Raw genomic sequence first — 19,307 nt, forward strand, 5'->3', positions numbered from 1 at the left:
TCCTTTCATCACATAATTAACCTTCTGGTGTTCACTTTTTTGCTACTCTATCGCAGGCTGGAACCCGTGTTCTGACGAGAACGGAGGTTGTGAGCAACTGTGTCTCTCTCATCCCAACGCGTCGAGCGATGAGTGGGACTACGTGTGTGGATGCAGTACTCACTACACTCTCAACTCAGACAACAGGACATGTTCACGTAAGCCAATCTTTATTTCTGAACTGCACCATGACAATTAGTTACGACTCTATAGAGTATTTTTCCGTCTTGTTAGTGCATCTAAGAAGGCAGCTACAATTAAAAACTATATTACCATACCATTACCAAGTTTTGTAATTTTTCGAAGAAGTGAAAAATTGATAGTCACGATTCATGTTTATTCAGAATGTGACATATTAAGGCTTACATCCAAAACTTTTTGTCAAAGGTCCCAATTCAACCACTTCACCTTCATTCTTGAGTTAAGAAAAATACACCAAACATCAAATTTAAAAGGGGTATGGATAATTCAGTTGTTAACTGAAGGTATATTGGTGCTCTATGAAAATCAGATGGGATTATAATCTGACTGCCTTTAACTTAACTTTCCAGTGTTAGGTCTTGAGGTACATGGATGACAGTTTGAAAAATGTTGGGCTTAAAGGTGTTATCAAAGAACAGTCAAAACTTTGGAATAAATTTTTCTCCAAATAAATATCCTTTTTGTGGGACATGCACACAAAGATCTGTTTCTTAAATCATGCTTTGTTCTGTCAAAAGGCTGCAATCTGATTTTTAGCCATTCTTTTCGCCAAACAGCTCCGGAAAAGTTTCTCTTGTTCAGCCAGCGCAACTCCATCAGTCGTATAACCTTTGACTTCAAGGACAGCCCGGACATCATTCTCCCGATCCATGGCGTGCGCAACATCCGACGAATTGCCTACGACTTTGACGAGAAGCGGGTTTACTGGATTGACAAGAGCAGTAACGACATCAAGAGGTCTTACGATAATGGAATTGAGGTACGTGTCAATTCAGTTATTTCTGTTTACACCGTTTAATCTGTTTGTTTTGGGGTGGCAGTTTATATTATCAGAACAAGCCATAAAGTGCAATCCAAAATTTGTAATAAGTCTATTTGAATGAAAGCAGAAAGATCAGAGAAACAGAATGGCGAAAGTTCAAAATAAATCGGACAAATAATAAGAATGTTTGAACTATGAGATCACAACATCTATGTGAATCTCAAATTGGCAATTTGTTCAGTGGATTGTGACATAGTCGCAGATAACTCTCCTGTTTGTAGTGTACAAAAATATCACTAATATCTGTATTTCTCCCAAGTGCCTTCACTCTTGGGGCACTTCTTAACAGTGATTATAATTGTACAGGTCCTCTACAAAGGAGAGATCATCTTAAGTCATACATATTGAGAACAAAATTACATTTGAGTCATCCCATTTATTTCCTATGCAGCAACGGACCTTCATAGCCAACCCTGGTGGAGGGGCGCCCTTCGAACCCACGGACATGGCCATTGACCCTTACAGCCGCCTTCTCTTCTGGACCTGCGCCAATCAGAGCACGATCAACGTCACGCGTCTCAATGGCTCCGCAGTGGGCGTGGTCATCAGCGACAAGCTGCAGAAGCCACGCCTCCTTGCCCTCATGCCAGAAAAAGGGTAAGATTAATGAAACTTCTTCAACTGGTATAGATACAGTATTATTCTATGTTGATAATAATAATAATAATATTCGGTTCTTGTATAGTTCATATCACATTATATAACGTCTCTATGCGCTTCTAAAGAGCTTTGGAAATTATTACCCTAGCTTTAGCTCCATCAGCCGTAATCAGCGCACAGTGCATTTCAAGGAATAATCCTACAAGTTACCCATTTACCTGTGGCAAATGTAAATTAATATCTTGGAAAAAGGACATTAGTGCCATGGGAATTCAATGCAGGCAAAACCTGAAAAATATTTTTAAAATTCCCTGTCCTGACTCCAACCTTGTCTTATATATAATTCCCTTTCGACCCTCTTAGATTAATGTTCTGGACCAACCATCGCCTGTTGCCGAAGATCGAGCGTGCTGCCCTCGACGGTGAGGATCACATGGTCATCGTGACGGAGGGCCTGGGCCGGCCGCGCACCCTGACCGCTGACCATCGGAGCGAGAGGATCTACTGGATCAGCCAAGAGCTGGACTATGTCATTAGCACCACAATCACAGGTGAGTTATCAGTTACAATTTCAAATTCAATTTCAAATTCAATTTCAATTTCAATTTTAGTTTCAATATTGATATTAATTTTCATTTGAATTTAAGTTTCAATTTCGAGTCAAGATATGGAGACCGACAGTTGGGCAAGCAGGTCTAGTCAGGTTAACCTTCTCCAAACTTTTCATTTTTCCATTTTCTTTTCTAATTTCCAATTTTTAACCAATGATACCAATTTTCTTTTAAAACACAATTTCATTTTTAATTATAATTTGTGGGAAAGGAGTCTAAACAGTTGGAATATACTGTACTAATTTGAAATTCAATCTTTACTTGAAATTCCAATTGGCTCAAAGACCGGTTCCAGTTCCAATTCCAATTCCAATTCCAATTTTTTTAATTTCCAGGCAGAGTTGTATTTAGACTTACCTACATGTATAATCGGTCTGCCCATCATGGATGGCTACCTCTACTTGAGAATTTCATTGTAATTTCAATTTAGTTTTGATTCCAATTTTAGTTTCAATTCCAATTTCAATTCCAATTTTTAATCTGCAGGGATGTACTGAGACTAACAGTTGAGTAAGCAGTCTAGTTGGTTTGAACATGACTGATGACCTCTACCTAGATGCTGATGTATTTTGTAAATCCATTCCCCATTCCAACTTCCTTTCCAATTTCAATTTTAAAAAATTCCAATTTCATTTTACAGGCAAGGATGTCCTCAGACTAACGGTGGAGCTCGCGAGTCCAGTTGGTTTAACCATCTTGGATGACCACCTCTACTGGGTTGACCGCAAGGCCGAGGCGGTCAAGCAAGCAGACAAGCTGGATGGAAGGAATCCGTACAAGGTCAAAGGTCAGATGGTGAGCTTGACCGATGTCCTGGCAGTGGATGGCAACTTGATAGGTGAGCACTTCTCCGTCCACTTTTTTTTATTTATTTATTTATTTTTTTTTTTTATAGGATATTATCATTAGATACAAAACATAATAATAATAATTATAGTCACATATGTATAGCGCTTAATACTATTAGACCGCGGGCCATGCCTCAAAAATGTGCCTAGAAATCAACTTTCGTGACCCATCTCTTGTATCTACCTTATTTTTTTCTCACTTATAGAGAAAAAATCACTGAAAAAGAATATACAACTCGTCAGTGCTATAAGTTGCACATTAATTAGTTATGCTAATTAAACAAAGTGATGGCGCCCTCTACAGTTCAAAAATGGCAATTGCATGTTATTGTATGGGTTTATTGGTGTATTCATCTACGTACATGAAATAACGTTGACTGTATATATATAAAATATATGTTTGCGGGCATAACGGGGGGGGGGGGGGGGGGGGGGGGGGGGGGGGGGGGGGGTGGATTACCTCATGTTTTTTTTATGGGGGGCAATGGTGGCTTCACCTAATCGTGAGGAAGGGTGTGGGGATGGTGAATTTACCTCATGGAGAGGAAGGTTTTTTATTTGTTATTTTTCATTATTATTATTATTGTTGGGGGGGGGGGGGTGGTGGATTCACGTCATGGGTGTTTTTTTCTTGGGGGGCGGGGGTGGGTGATGTATCCCCCTTTTTTCGTGTTTTTTTTTTTTTACGATGGGGGGTTCCCCTTATTGAAACGAAGGGTAATTGTTGCTTGGTGATTAAAATTAATTATACTTAATTAACGGCTGTGTGTCATTAGTTTGTATTTTTGTGTGTCTAGATGTGAATTTATGTGCAATTACTAGTTATGTGTGTGACACACATGTACATGTGTGTGCAATTCATTCATGGATCGTTGATGTACACACAATTCTCAAAGAGTTAAAATAAAAAAATAAAATAAAAATAGGATCTTCTAGTTGATGCTCCTCACCATCTCGGCAGCAGCCAACACCCCGCAACACATGCACAACATCAACCCCGCTCCCCCTCCCCTCCCCCTCCCCCTCCCACACACGCTCAATTTAGTTGTAGCAATACAGACACACAATCTCCCCCCCCTCCCCACTCGCCATTGTGACTTGCATGCACTGAATCATTCATGCGTTTCTGCAAACACATGCACAATCACATACTGAACACATAATCACACCCTGCCACACCCATTAGACAAATAAAAGAAATCTGCAAAATCAGTTGTCTTTTTTTTCTCATTTATTTAAGATTTCACATGTGGTCTCATAGATCCACGGATGTTTTGGTACATGTAATATATAAGACAAAAAATCTGATAATGAGTTAATGACAACAGTAATAATAATGATATAACTAGCAACATTGGTTATAATAATAATGCCAATAAAAAAGAAAAAATAAGAAGAACAAATAAATAATATAATACATATACTTGTAAAAATAATAACAATCAAGTACTTATTAACAGGGAAGCAGAGAGGGAGAGAAACACAAAAAGTTGTACTTCTAAGTTGTGAAAACCATACAGCAAATTAGCTGTAAATGATAATGGAATACATTTAGCAATCTTAATTCAATATTATGTGTAAAACTCTTCCTTACTAAGATCTGAAAAGTTCATTGTACAATAAATGCTTTCACTCTCTGACAGGCTGCTCGATCTCTGACTCCAAATATTATACATGCATTTTTGTTGGTATACACTGCAATGTGCACATATTCAGGATAGATATTATGCGTTAACGATTTGCCATACTTTTTGCTGTTGAAAAATCGACCTTTCATACCAGCATTCACGTTTTAAATAAAATTGTGAGAATCAATAAATCTGCATGCACCTCACAAGCACAATTAATCATCATGGGAAAACTTCATTACAAAAGAGACTGCTTTTAATTCAGAGAAATGTGATAAGTATGGATTGAAGTACCACAAATGTGTCTTTTGATATTTTTTCTTTCATTTACGTTCAGATATTATATTACCCTTTCCATTTAATTCTTCAAAGTGAAAAAGTAGGCATTACTTTCCAGTTACATTTGTATATTCCCATTCTCATATATTACCAGCAGCATGTATTCGATTCATGCAGGCAGGTTAACACAGAATAGTACACTAATAAGTCTATACACTTAAAGAACTTACTTCAGCCTATTTCAACAACAAAATGGAGCAATAACTAAAACCCTGAGAATTATAGACTTTGCTATCACCACATGTTCTCATGAAATATATTCATGTGTAGAGCTTGACCTCTAAAATACGATATAAGGGCGAGGCTTTGGTGACAATACATTCATTTCCACGGATAAACTGTACAGTCTTGGCATTTACCAATGTACATGTACCAGTACCTATACACACAACAATGTGTGTGTCTTTGAATTTCACGTACACAGAAACATGCAACATCTCTTTCCAGAATTGAGAATTCTAATTGTCATTACAATCACCATTGGCCCTCTCGTTCTTACAAACGCACTTAAAAAATATCTACATTCGTAGATATATATATATGTACTACTAATAACATCTTTGACTGATCCTCTCCTCTACTATCTTGCGACAGAAGCTGGAGTATGATCTCTCGTACATCTGTTGTGCAGTTTCTGTGTGAAGTTTTGAACCGAGTGCCACCTTTGTGTACCTGTAATAACAAGATTTGTGATATCTAACTTCAATCGCTACATGATCCTTACCCCTTAAATCCAACAACAGAGCTTCATCTTGCTTCATCAAAGCAGCCGTTAACAAATTCCCCCCATCTTTTCTTTCACACAAGACATATTTTTCTACTTTTCGTTTACCCGAAGATTGTTCACGAAAGTACTTCGTCCCTTTGCAAATGACACATTGGACTGGTAGCACATGCCGTCTGTCAGACCACTGGGGGGTAGAGGATTGCTGTCCGCACGATACTCCAGATCGTAACATTCTCTTGGGTGCTGGCCCTGCTGGGATATCTCCGTCTTCATTGGGGGGTGCTTCTTGAAGATGTTCCTTGGTTGAGGTCTTCTCAGCATCTATATCGGTTATAAAAAAGGCAGAAAGAAAAGAGGATAGGAGAAGGAAAGAGAAAAAGAGAAAACAAGAGGATATCAGAAACAAACAAAAACAATAAATTAGCAATCAAAATATGACTTTACAGAATGTTCAAAAGAATGAACACTTTACATCAATCAATTTTGGGCAAAACATGTGAAAAAAAAAGTTATTCTGGAACATAAAGTTACACTGTAGGCCTACCAATATTTAAATCTGAATATTATGCAAAAGCAATCAATATTTTAAACTTGAAACATGAATTGCTTCATTCTACGGTGACATGAACAATAGGATTCTACGGTGACATGAACAATAGGATACATTGGGATTTTTGCAAGAACAATAATTTTTTATTTTTTTTTAAATTCATACAAATATTGTCACAATGGAAAAGAAATTAAAACAAAACATGTTTAGATATACATGTAGTATGTAAATTACCTTTCTTCTTCTGGAATCTTGCTATCGCTCGATTGATTGTTGTCACGTTGCAGAAGTGTCGATAACATTCGGCATGATACCCTGCAGTTGACTCAAGTTTCCTAGTTAAAGATAACACAAAAGAAGAAATAATTGATTACTTTATTTATTCTGTGGAAGGCAGTAATAAATTACAAATAAAGACACCTTTCGGAAATAATATCGCTAGTGATATTCGTTTGTTTCGCAATGTATGGTCAACAAGGGATCTAAAAGTCCTTTAGATCCCTTGTTGACCATACATTGCGAGACAAACGAATATCACTAGCGATATTATTTTCGATACTATATCCGCAATGAGTAATATATTTAGCATTAAACTTAAAGACACCTTAAATAAATGAGCTAACAATATAATATTGTAGATCTAGACCTAATTATTGCAGGTATTGCATTTCATGACTTGGCTTTGCCTTGCTCTGGCAAAGTTTGGTGAGACCATACCATCTTTTAAAATTAGATTTAGAGTTTTGACTAGTAAGTAGTAATGCAGCATGACTAGCTGACAAGTCAAAATTAAAACAACCATCTTTTTACCATGCCATATCATATGCCTCATTCATAATGTCTGAAAACTCTGGTCTGGATGAACAAGGCCAGCGCTACTTCAATAATACTATGCAGTATGGCACTATGCATATGGGCCAGGCCAAGCAAATTATGGCAAACTCATTTAACTTAACTTAAGTCTTAGACTAGAGTTAGACAGCCAGGGCCCAAGCCAGTAGATCTATAAATTTGTCTTACTGCCTGGCTACTGCCCATGCCTGGGGCCCCTGCCCTAGTAAATTTCAGTTTCAATGCAATGCAATTATGCAAACCTAGAGATATAGTACAATATTTTACTTAATTAAAATGAGTTAAGTAGTTTTAAAGATCTACAGATCTAGAGAATAGTTGTATCTTACCTGCCAGTTCTTTGTTTATGTTCATGATCATCACCATCAGTGCAGTGCCAGTATCATCACCACCGCCTCTGCATTTGGACGGTCCCACTCCTTCACTTTCTTGTTGTTGCTGCAGGAACTTGGCAGCAACTCTGCTTTCCGAACTTTCTTTTACATTGATCCATTTCGCTGCACATTCTTGAAACTTCTTAAAACTTTTATCACCAAATGGGGTAACCTTTGTGTGAGTGTCGATAACATGCATTGCACAGAAGACGGATAAATCTGCCTCGGAATCTTCCGTAGTACTGGCATCTGACGACATAATTGCCGCCATGATGGCCAGTGTCGTCTGCGATCAGCACAGCGTAAAACGAAGCGCGTGATTGGTCATTAGCCCGTCAGTCCGAAGAACATGCAATGAGAAACGTATTTTGATTGGCCAACCATATCGGAAGAAAAATGCAAAATTGTTTTTTTTTCTTCATATTTTGAGAAAATGTGCAACTTTTATCCTTGACGAGTTTCAGATATGATTTCAATACTATTTTTACACATACTGACAAAAAAGAAGGTAGATACAGAGGGTGGGTCACGAAACGAAAGAAAAAAGCACCATGGCCCACGGCCTATATGTTTCAAGGAGCTTAAAGAGAAGGTTGAGTTCTGGGAAGAGGTGAAAAAATAATTTGTGAGCATTATCATTCTTATTATGCAAGTGTGGAAGAACATCAGATAAGACATGTTCCCTGAAAAGCATGGCTCTTCAAATGCCTTCATATTCTAAATATGTCATGTAACATCGTGGCGTAAAAATCCTACCCTGGATTTTTACGCCACGTGTTCGTGTAGTCCCATATACATCTTTCTGTGTACAGTGTTTGTAACTATACCAAGACTTGGCCAAATTTCTTATCATTTGATGATTCCAGAACCTTGCAATACACACAAATTCTTATATGCTAGATGATCAACCTTTTCTGGTCGATTCCACACTGTTTCTTTCACAGTGCAATCGCATGACCATAACTCAACTTCATCTTTAACATTGCACTAATCATTATTGCCCAGTGGTTGAATTCAGTTGCTAATCCGCATGTGATAGTGCACATGCTCCGCTCCCTTGGGAGTATTCTAGCCAGGCACCATTTTACAAGCGCACACATGCCAAATACATGTATGTGAAATAGACCAATGCAGGCTTATTGTGCTAATAGAAAGCAGATAGATGAAGGAGTAACACTGTAGATTACATTGGAAATACCATTAATGGGTGTACAAGTATCGCTCACAGCAAACCTTTGATCCCATCAAGAAATACTCCCTCGTTGACCCATAGAATTAATTTATTTTGTGATAATTGTTACTCTTCAGAGGACCACCCGTGTCTGATTGACAATGGCGGATGCTCCCATCTGTGTATCATCTCGCCCGACAACAGCGCCCGATGCTCCTGCCCGCTTAACCTGGTCTTGGACGTGGATGACGAGACGTGCGTTGAACCCCCGACCTGCGCACCCGATGCGTTCAGCTGTGTCTCGGGGAACATTGCTTGTATTCCCATTGGCTGGCGGTGTGACGGGTTCTCCGAGTGCGAGGATGCTAGCGACGAAATGGAATGTGGTATGTACATTTAACTATAACTTTTTCACATAGCTTGGAAGCAATGGGGCAACAATGAAATGGACATTGAGACACGAGTTTCCATAACTTTCTATTTTCAGCTATTTCAGTGAGCTGCTCAAATGACTTTCCGGTCCACTGTTTGATGTTATCTGTCCATGTCCTAGTTTGGTCTGCCCCTCTTTCTTCTCCCATCAGTTCCTTCTTTAATAGATTACATATATTTGTACTGCTAGAATATATCACCAACGTAATTATACCTGTATTTAAAGACGATACAAGGGAGACTAGAAAAGTTTGATATATACAGGTAAAGGTACATGTAGTCTGTGTTCTGTTTTTGATGCAGGTTCAATATCTTATAAAGTTGGGTTAAGAATCAAGTTATAGTATAGTCTGTTTTCTGAGATATTTGTTTCTTTTGTGTCTGTTTTTGTGCGTGCTTTTCAGAAATGCACAGGGCAAACAAGTTGAAAAATGGGCAAAAAATACCCACATGTTTAGCTTTTTTGTAAGAAAACAATTTTAGTTGATAGCTGCCATTATTGTCCATCATTTTGATGTCACAAACACGGTTGGTGGATATTTCATAGTCGCAACCAATTTTTTTAAATTTTTTTTTTAATGTATATTACCTTTATGTGATATTTAACATAAAACCCTGTAAGAAAATCTTGGAAAATTCTGAATTTAACAACTATAAGCCCTTATCTTATCCTCCCACTACAGTTGAGTGTGACGCCGGAGAATTCAAATGCAGCGGTATCCAGTGCATCGACCGCTCCCTGCGGTGCGACGGAAAGCCGGACTGTCTCTACGGGAACAGCGACGAAGAGCAATGTCCGCAGTGTTCCAACCCCCAGTCATTCCCGTGCCTGAACGGTCAGTGCGTGGTCAAGCAAGGAGCGGAGTGCGATGGGATCATCGACTGTGTGGACAGTAGCGATGAGCATGCTGGCTGTTGTAAGTCCCCTTTTTCTTCTCTTTGAATATACAATAAAAACCTGTCTATTATGGCCACTCAAAGGAAACAGAAAAAGTGGCCACTATAGCCAGGTGGCCCTTATACAGACGGTATCAGTATCTGCTTATTGTTTTTAACACAGTCAAACCTTCTTTAGTGACCACCTGTATAGGAAGACCACCTGTCTGTAAAAACCACATTTTTCATTTCCCTTTGAATAAGGTTTCTCATCAAAACCTGTACTAAAGGAACCTGTACGTTAAGACCTGCTCGTAAAGACTACTTCTCATGTTTTCCTTGAGAAGTCTCTACACACAGGGATCACTGTATTAGAAGTATGAAATTAAGTGCCTTGTGATTATCTGGAATACCACTTTGTTGACAGGAGCGATAACAATGCTGGCTGTTGCAAGTAGGGCCTAGTTGCAAGACTCTCCCCTGTAGAAAATACAAAAAGAATCTGATATCCAAATTTAAATATTCTCTTTTGATCCTCAATCACTACAGACCTGTCTCCCAGCGACATACCGCCCGGCTACACCCCTCACGGCGGCAGACGGATGAACACCGCCCTCGTGGGCACGCTCGTTGCAGCTTTCTCCCTGGCCATCATGGTCATAGGGACATTCTTCCTGTGCAGACGACGGTGCATCCAGCAGTCTGGAAGCCCGGAGGATTACGGCACCCCGGCGGACCAGAACTTCTCCACCGTTCTCATGCTCAACCAACTTGGCAAAGAACACATCACCCACAAATACCTCAGTAAGTTTTCTCAATTCTTAGTCATTGGACAATAAAACCATACTTGAATAAAACAAATTAATCCCCCAAAATACTATTGGTAAATGTGACATAAGATACATGTATGTTTCAACTGATAAAGATTTGAAGTTCAGTTAGTGTTCAAATTTGAAATTGGTTGCATTTGGGGAGACATTAATTTTCATGAACAAGGTAAAATGCGACTTGCTAGAGGCACCAACGATGAAAATAACCGACAAGTATCTGTGTATACATTTCTAATGGTGATTAGAATTATTTGAAGTTTGAAACTGCAAGTGCCTACAATTGTACATGTGCTTGGAAGAGAATGTTAGAATTTCGTAAAAACTGTTGATATCAGTAAATTGATCATCTTTTTATTAACCATTGGAAATAATTTGTATAGACCCTTTTTGTAATGTAACCAAATTGATACCTACGTGCCTCGATATAAAATATTTGATTCACCTGTTATGAATATTTGAATTTCAATAGTCAGATTGCAAATTGCATATTAATGTGTTGCTAGGTGAGGCAAGCCAACATCTTTGTCCTATCTAGCAACAATTAATGTATGTAATTCACATTCTGACTATTGAAATATGATTATCCTTAACCCTACGTTAACTGGGGGGGGGGGTCAATTTGACCCCCCCCCCTGTAGAAATTTCGCGACTACTCCGAAACCGCGGCAGATATAAAATTTTCCTTTCATGACTTTTTTCTTTCGAGTCTTACGCATCTTTTAAAACAACTTTTTCGAAAATCGGACGTATAGTTACGGAGTCACGTGACATTTTGTTGTTGCATGTCAGCCCGAAAATCGCTCATTTTTGTGATTTGTGTACAAAACATATGGAAATCTCATTTTTCCTAAAAAGAGATAAAACATTGGTTATTTAGTCTTGTTTAAAGTTTGGGTGTTTATTTTGGGGTCAAAATAGTTGAATTGTAGTTATAAATGAAATAAAACAACAAAAACAATAAAATACATAAGTTGAAAAAACAATGAAATACATAAGAAATTATCAAAACAAGAGATAACATAAGGAATAACCTGGCTCTTCTAATTTTTTGTGTTGTATTATTATTCCAAACGGTCTAACAAATATATGTAGTGAAAAAGAATGCTTAAATATCAATAATGTATGATTAATGGGCAAAAATGTGAATTTTATGACCTTATTTGCATAAATTACCATAAATATGTAAATGAGTGAATTTTTCAAAAAATTGAAATTATCATAGTATTCTATACACTTCACTTGACATGTATGCAAATTTTCGCGGCGATCGGCCGTCAAACGGCCGAGATCTTAAGGGGGGGTCAAATTGACCCCCCCCCCCCCCAGTAAAAGCCTGGTCTGAAATAGCCCAGTTAAAATAGGGTTAACAGGTAAATGAAATCATTTGTAACCAGGCACTTATTAACAAAGATTTGTGCAATAAATTGGATTACATTATGAAAATGGCCTATTTGGTATAAACACACATATACTGTAAAAGTAGAAATTTTCGTGCATGTCAAGCTAAGATCGGCAAGGGCGAAATTTAGAATTCGCGAAAATATAAGCATGACTTCTTATGCGTGTTTTGAATTGGCTGAATTGCTTGCAAAGCGAATTTAAGAACCCGCGAATATGTTTTGGGGTCGCTCAGCTCAAAGTTAATTACACAAAAATAACAGCGTTTACAGTGAATGTATTCCAGCCAGAGATATCTCATGATGCTTTTCTTCCCATCACCCTCATAGATTCCGGAAGACCGCATCCCAAGACCACCAACCTCAACTCCTGCTCCTCCAAGGTCTCCCCTAAGAGCGGGAGCGGAGGAGAGAGCAGCACCGGCTTCTACGAGCGCAACCTCCCCACGGGCGCGTCCTCCTGCTCCTCAGAGATGTTCAGCTCGACGGGGACCAGTAATTACCCCAAGGAGACCCTCAACCCCCCTCCCAGCCCCGCCACCGAGAGGTCACAGTGCACCACCGAGATATACTATGCCCCCGTCCAAAACCCATCACTCAGTAATTTCAGACCTTATAGGTAAGTGAATAATTAATAATAGTTAGATCAGTTTTTAAGTGCTTGCACAGTGCAAAAATAAAGAAAAGAAGATAATTAGATTAATTTATATAGCGCAGCTACTCTAAAACATTTACTGCGCTGTGATGAAGAAAAAAACTCCTAACAGTGTCAATTTACGGAAACAACCCAAAAGCTGTTATGGGTTACTGCCTCCCCCCCCCCCCTATCTTACGAATCTTAAAAGGAAAAGAACAAATCTGAGATTTGTTACACAGTGATTTTAGCAGTAACAGATGTTTGTAAATTCTAGAATTCTATTACGTAACTTTTGCACATCTGGGCCAGTGGCACTGTTGGAATTTGCAAAGTTTTGTCTTTGGGATAATTTCAGTTTTATTATCCTTTGAATGCCTTCTTTCCCCTTCCCTTGGTACTGACAACCAAAAGAAAGAAGTAGAGAAGAAGAAAAAGTTGGGGGGAGAAACGTCACAGCTGCAACGTAACTTGAGAAGGTTTGTTTTTATAGAATACTTATGTTCAAGGTAAACTATCAAATTTCATCTTGGTCCCATGTCTACTTCATATGGAAACATGATTGTGTTTTTCTCTGTTAAGCAGTTTCTTTTAACATTCATGTTTTGTTTTTGTCTCCCTTTGATCCCTCGCCTCCAGACATCACAAATTACGCTATATTCCGCCTCCGCCGACGCCGTGCTCGACGGACATCTGCGAAGACAGTGAGCCGTACTCCATGGGAGGGGCCGCCGCCGCACCGCCAGTGCCGCACCATAAATACACAAACATTTCAAAATCGCGGCGGAAAAAAGGCAAGTACAGCCACTCGAACATTGCCAATCCGGAGGCAGTGAACTATGATTCAGAACCTTACCCGCCTCCGCCAACGCCGCACAGTCAGTACTTAAGCGACAATTTCGACAGCTGTCCGCCGTCGCCGTCGACGGAGCGCAGCTTCTTCAACCCGTACCCGCCTCCCCCGTCACCCGCCACCGACTCGACGTAGCGAAGAAACGAAGAGCACAAAAGAGACGTTATATTTTCTTCTTCACGCATGCACTCGAGAGATTTGAATAAACGGGTTAACTCATTCGAGCGTGGACCAACCATATCGCACCTGGAAAGTCTTTGAACTATGACCTACTTCATTCAAGAAAAGCAGGTGAACTTCGACCTCCTTTCTTGCTAAAGGTCAAAGAACTTTGGTAGGCGATGGAAGGATATGAGATTTTATTGCACGGACTTGGAGACAGGTCACGTACATGACCGTTGTTTATATTGAAATTTATATCAGGGATATACATATATGATATATATATTTTTTTGTTTTATATATTGTTCGCTGTTGGAAAATGACCGTTTTCGGGAGCAGATAACCAGCAGAAAACGAAGCATCTCATCTCATGGCGTATTTATTTCTTATATGTGTTATACTAATTTGTGATGCACCGATGTCCACTGGAAACGACCCTTGACACAAGAAGCAAACGTGTGAAGCGCAAGGATACAAAAATTATTGTGGAACCGATTTGTCTGTCATTTGGAACTGCACATCTCGTATCTGTACTCTCCACTAAACTTTAGAGCAACCGTTTTTCTCCTTTTGTCAGCGTTTCATTTAACGATTCATTTAAAGTATTGGTTTACGGCTTGCCCGATTTAAAAGGAGATGTTGCGATGCTCTTTGAAATTATGCAAATATTTGTGTTGACAGTGTAGCTTACCTGAGTAACATGCCCACCTCTAATGAAAAGTAAAGGAGAAGAGTTGTCCATGTTCAAATTGTACTTTTAATTTCCTCCAGTACTTTAAAACCACCTTCATCTTGCTACTGTTGGTGCACACTTTGAGGAGTAATCAAGCCGTTTCCTTTAAGATACGGCAAGTTCTTTTGGTACTATGTTCTTTTGAACAATCTCTTTAAATTCCTTGACAACAACAAACCATAACCAAATTGTGAATCTTATTTTCAAACAAAATAATGACTATTAAAGTTATGATTTGTTAGGCAATGAAAGCACTGTGAAAACTAGTATAATATGCTGTCATTAGGAATTGAAGATTTGATGGTGCTGAAGTTTTCTGTTATTGTTTTTTATAAGAAAAGGCATTATGTCATTGAGAATTCAATAGTATGTAATCAAAAGAATGCCCCCTCATCACCCCCTCCCCTCTATAATATTCTGCCCTAGCATTGCCTACCGGTAGTACAAATAAATGATACTCTGAGGTTTTTGAAATATAAATCAAACATGAACATTTTGGTTAATTTATCATTTTAAATGCTAAAATGACAAACTCACTTTTAGAGCTACATGTTGGGGTCTAGCGCCATCTTGTGTTCAGAAATCAAGCATTTTATGTTGCTGATCAAGTTGTTGTTAATGAAAAGAACTTGTTAAAAACCATTCTGATTCTCCTCCCATGGTTTTCTATCAAGGTATTAGAACAAATATGTAACACTAATAACTTACCTAACTAGTCTAATTTTATTAGTAACTTGTTGCTTTATGGTTATATGCTTCCTTTTGTTCCAATTTTTTCTATATATTTGCAGAATAGCCAATTATTTTGCTTCTTTTGCCATTTTGTTTATTTTCAGTCTTCTTAGACGGTGAAAGAATTTTGTATTCTTCCCGTTAGCAATCTCCTTCTCTCCATTTTCATTTTGATAATTTGAGATTTAATGTATTTGTTTCTGTCTGTTTCTGTCTCTTCTCTTTCTCTGTCACTTTTACTACCTGTCTATTTATGTGTCAGTTTGCAGTCTTTCTCTCACTTTCCACTCCAGCCTTTCTCCATCTCTCTCTCTCTCTCTCTCTCTCTCCCTTCTCTCTCTATCTCTCTATCTCTATCTCTCTCCCCTCTCCCCCTTCCCCTCTCTCTCTCTATCTCTCTCACTGCCTCGGTCTCCCTCAACAAATCTGACTCTTTCCATCAGTATCTCTATCCTTTTTTTCTCTTTCTCTTACATTTTAATTAATTATTACCCACTCATTCTATAGGTTTCTTCCATTCACAAACCTTTTTGCATGTACTATGTATTCCTATAATAATTTGACAATCAGTCTGTTGTATGTATGTACTCTGAGAAAACAAGTTGCTCCCCTGAAATTCTGTATCACATCATCCAACCTTCTAGTACTTATTATAAAGATTCTTTTAGAGTCTTGACTTTTGAACAGTACATTTTAAAATGCCCTTTTGGTGATCTGTATAATGATATCTACATATCTGCTTTTATTTATTGTTTTGGGACCCATATGAAAGTAAATAATTGCAAGATAACAGAATGTGAAGAAGAAGCATGAAGTAGATAGACTATGAAAATAGGTCAATCTCATTAAGTTATTGAGGGAAGAAGCATGTATAAGGAATCTTTTGAAAGAGGCAAGACAGATGAATTCTTTGATGGAAAGCGAAAGATTGTTCCCTGTTTTCGAAGCAGCCACATAATAAAAACAAAGGCAGTATAAGTCCATTTGTAATTAAGAGTACTAGGGGGTAATCCTTACATAGTTAACCCCAAGTACTGATATGGAGTACTGAAGTGTTAGTGGTATACCTACAGTACAGTACAGATCATTTTTTCCTTGATTTGTCCCTCATATTTGTCTACCTCAGAATTTGCCGTTTTGTGATCATGATCGCCGTTGCAAACTCTATTTAAATTTGTTAATCTCCTTCAAGTATGAAGAATACACTTTTCGTTGGATGGATGGATTATTATTTATGTTTTAATTGAAACATTGCGGGTTATTCAGCATCGTTTATTTGATAAAAGATGTGAAAAACTGAAACGATCTGTTACAGATCACTTTAATTGAAAATATGTATCTCACATTTCAAGATCCTCTTTATCTTGTGTGTACTATTGATCTCTAATTTAAGGATCCTCTTTATCCTCAATGTGATAATTACGTGGAAGTTGAAGCGATTAGTGATTGTGTTTGTATTCATAAGATCAAGGAAAATTTTGCTGCATTGTATACACCTTTTTAAAAAGCAATCTTCAAAAATAGGATTTTAAATAGAAGAATTCCTTTCAGCGAAATACAGCTTAATGAATAAACATAATTAAATTAATATATAATTGAATAACGTGTATGGTTAGGATAATAGGACTTTTTAAACAGAATAAAATCTGGCTTATTTTATTGAGAAATTATAACACTAAGCAGCTACTTTTTTATCATGTAAAACAAAAAATCTAATCATGTAAAGAAAAATATATATTTTGATCGAAGATTTTAAATCTTTTCTTGTTAATGTTTTTGGTTCTGCTTTTCTACCATTTTCCAAAAAGTTTAAATGCTGTTACAGTTATTTGTAGTTTTTATACCACTTAATATGACAAAAAGAATTATGCACTGAAATTTGTACTTTAATAATTATTCATCTTTTAATCATGTATATTAGAATCCCAGTGAAAATTGTGAAACAAGACCCGGAATTAATGTGTAAAATTCTTCTTTATATTTTTGTATAATGACCAATGCTGTATAAGGACCTGTGGTCTTTAAAATCATAATTTTATCTCGCTTTTTACAATTATCTTCTCCACTTTATAATGTCTTTTACAGAGAAAATATGCTTCATTGTACACATGTATTCATGCCCGTTTTTCATTACTTTGTGTATTCATAATTTTGCAATGTGTATGGCGCCCTCTGTATTCGGTTCATATTTAGTTTTAACAGTACCGTTCATTTTATACTGAGGAAAGTGTCAACTGCCAAACTGTTAATTTTTATGTGTTTTTTTCATGAATTATGTTGTAAGATATTGAGAAAAGAGATGAATCGTACACCATAATCTAAGTATTATTAATATTATTCTCTTGTACATTGTTTATGTACGTAATATGTGATGATAACAAGAGTTTATACATTTTGTATGAAAGGAAATGAAAAAAGCAGTTTTAGGTAGCATTTTGTTGTGGTCTTTGCGAGAAGGTGATAAGATGGTGATGATGATTGATAATGATGGTATTATGATGGTGTTGGTGATGATGATGATGATGGTGATGATGATGATGATGAAGATGATGACGACGATGGTGATGTTGGTGACAGTGATGATGATGATATAGGTGATGATAATGATGTTGGTGATAATGGTGATTTTGATGATGATGACAATGATTATGTTGATGATAATGATGATGATGATGTTGGTGGTGATGATGATGATGTTGGTGGTGATGATGATGATGATGGTGGTGGTGATGATGATGATGTTGGTGGTGATGATGAAAATGATGATGATGTTGGCGATGATGATGTTGGTGATGATGATAATGATGACGATGTTAGCGATGATGATGATGATATCAAATTATGACGATGATGGTGATAATGATGATTAATGATGATAATTATGTTGGTGGTGATGATGATGATTGTGATTGTGATGATGATGATGGTGATGTCGGTGGTGGTGATGATGATGATGTCGGTAATGATGATGATTAGTGATAATGGTGAGGATGTTGGTAATGATGACGATGGTGGTGATATTAAATGATGACGATGATGATGATGATAATGATGATGTTGGTGGTGATGATGATGTTGGTGATGAATGTGATGGTAATGAGGATGATGATCGTCATATTTCATTTATTCATTTATTTTTGTATAGTTTTATTTTTTACAGAGTAGCATTGTCGGTTACAAAACTGCTTTCCACGTTGACCCTGTTGGCCTAGACGATATCATTAACAAAATATTTATAGACTAATTGATTGTCTATATACTGATTAAGTACCCCCCCCCCAAAAAAAAACAAAAAAAAATAAATAAATAAATAAATAAATGAAATAAAAAATAAAAATAAATAAATAAATAAATAAATAAATAAATAAAATAAATAAATAAAATAAATAAATAAATAAATAAATAAATAAATAAATAAATAAATAAATAAATAAAATAGATAAATAACTAAGAAACAGTATAAACTATCAATAATGAAGGCGACTTCAACGACTGAAGTTGAAAATAACAAAGACACCAGATACCAATAAACCAAAACTAAACGACAGACAAATATACCAACTAAAAGAATCTTAAAGGCCCACTGCACTACTTGTAGCTACTTGCGCCCTCTATATAACAAACCATGCCTAATCGGTGACCATTGGTCCCCCATGGTCCTCTTTTTCTTATGTTAACTGAGAGCTGAGTTGATGAGATAACCACCTGTTCAGTGACCTTGCAGGGCAGTCTAATCCCTCCTGTAAGTTATGGCAGATACGCTTTAAAACTAAAGCTAGCCATACTAATTAAACATCATTAAGGAAATAATAGTGATTGGAGGGGGAAAATGATTAGATTACAAAAGTAGCAACATTGGTGAAAATTTGGACATAATATTATCTAGGACAGTAAA

At 37.3% G+C, this 19,307-nt stretch overlaps 1 protein-coding gene and 1 long non-coding RNA gene across 2 annotated transcripts in view; one reads left to right on the top strand and one right to left on the bottom strand.

The window, feature by feature from the left end:
- Window positions 1-15,628, top strand: part of LOC590395 (low-density lipoprotein receptor-related protein 6) — a 62,721-nt gene extending 47,093 nt beyond the window's left edge. The window contains exons 14-23 of the mRNA XM_030989263.1: window positions 57-197; window positions 798-1,000; window positions 1,455-1,660; window positions 2,027-2,214; window positions 2,915-3,112; window positions 8,901-9,149; window positions 9,879-10,112; window positions 10,621-10,875; window positions 12,629-12,917; window positions 13,572-15,628. Coding sequence (XP_030845123.1) covers window positions 57-197; window positions 798-1,000; window positions 1,455-1,660; window positions 2,027-2,214; window positions 2,915-3,112; window positions 8,901-9,149; window positions 9,879-10,112; window positions 10,621-10,875; window positions 12,629-12,917; window positions 13,572-13,920 — 2,312 coding nt within the window. The 3' untranslated portion in view covers window positions 13,921-15,628. The remainder of the gene's footprint in view (window positions 1-56; window positions 198-797; window positions 1,001-1,454; window positions 1,661-2,026; window positions 2,215-2,914; window positions 3,113-8,900; window positions 9,150-9,878; window positions 10,113-10,620; window positions 10,876-12,628; window positions 12,918-13,571) is intronic.
- Window positions 5,721-7,682, bottom strand: LOC105440714. The gene is made up of 3 exons (XR_004064720.1): window positions 7,548-7,682; window positions 6,601-6,701; window positions 5,721-6,137 (listed from the first exon to the last, which is right to left on the bottom strand). It is a non-coding gene; the product is annotated as an uncharacterized LOC105440714 (long non-coding RNA).
- Window positions 15,629-19,307: the final 3,679 nt, after the last annotated feature.

Source organism: Strongylocentrotus purpuratus, unplaced genomic scaffold, assembly GCF_000002235.5.
Source record: "Strongylocentrotus purpuratus isolate Spur 01 unplaced genomic scaffold, Spur_5.0 spur5_scaffold_18, whole genome shotgun sequence".
In the NCBI taxonomy this organism is placed as follows: domain Eukaryota; kingdom Metazoa; phylum Echinodermata; class Echinoidea; order Camarodonta; family Strongylocentrotidae; genus Strongylocentrotus; species Strongylocentrotus purpuratus.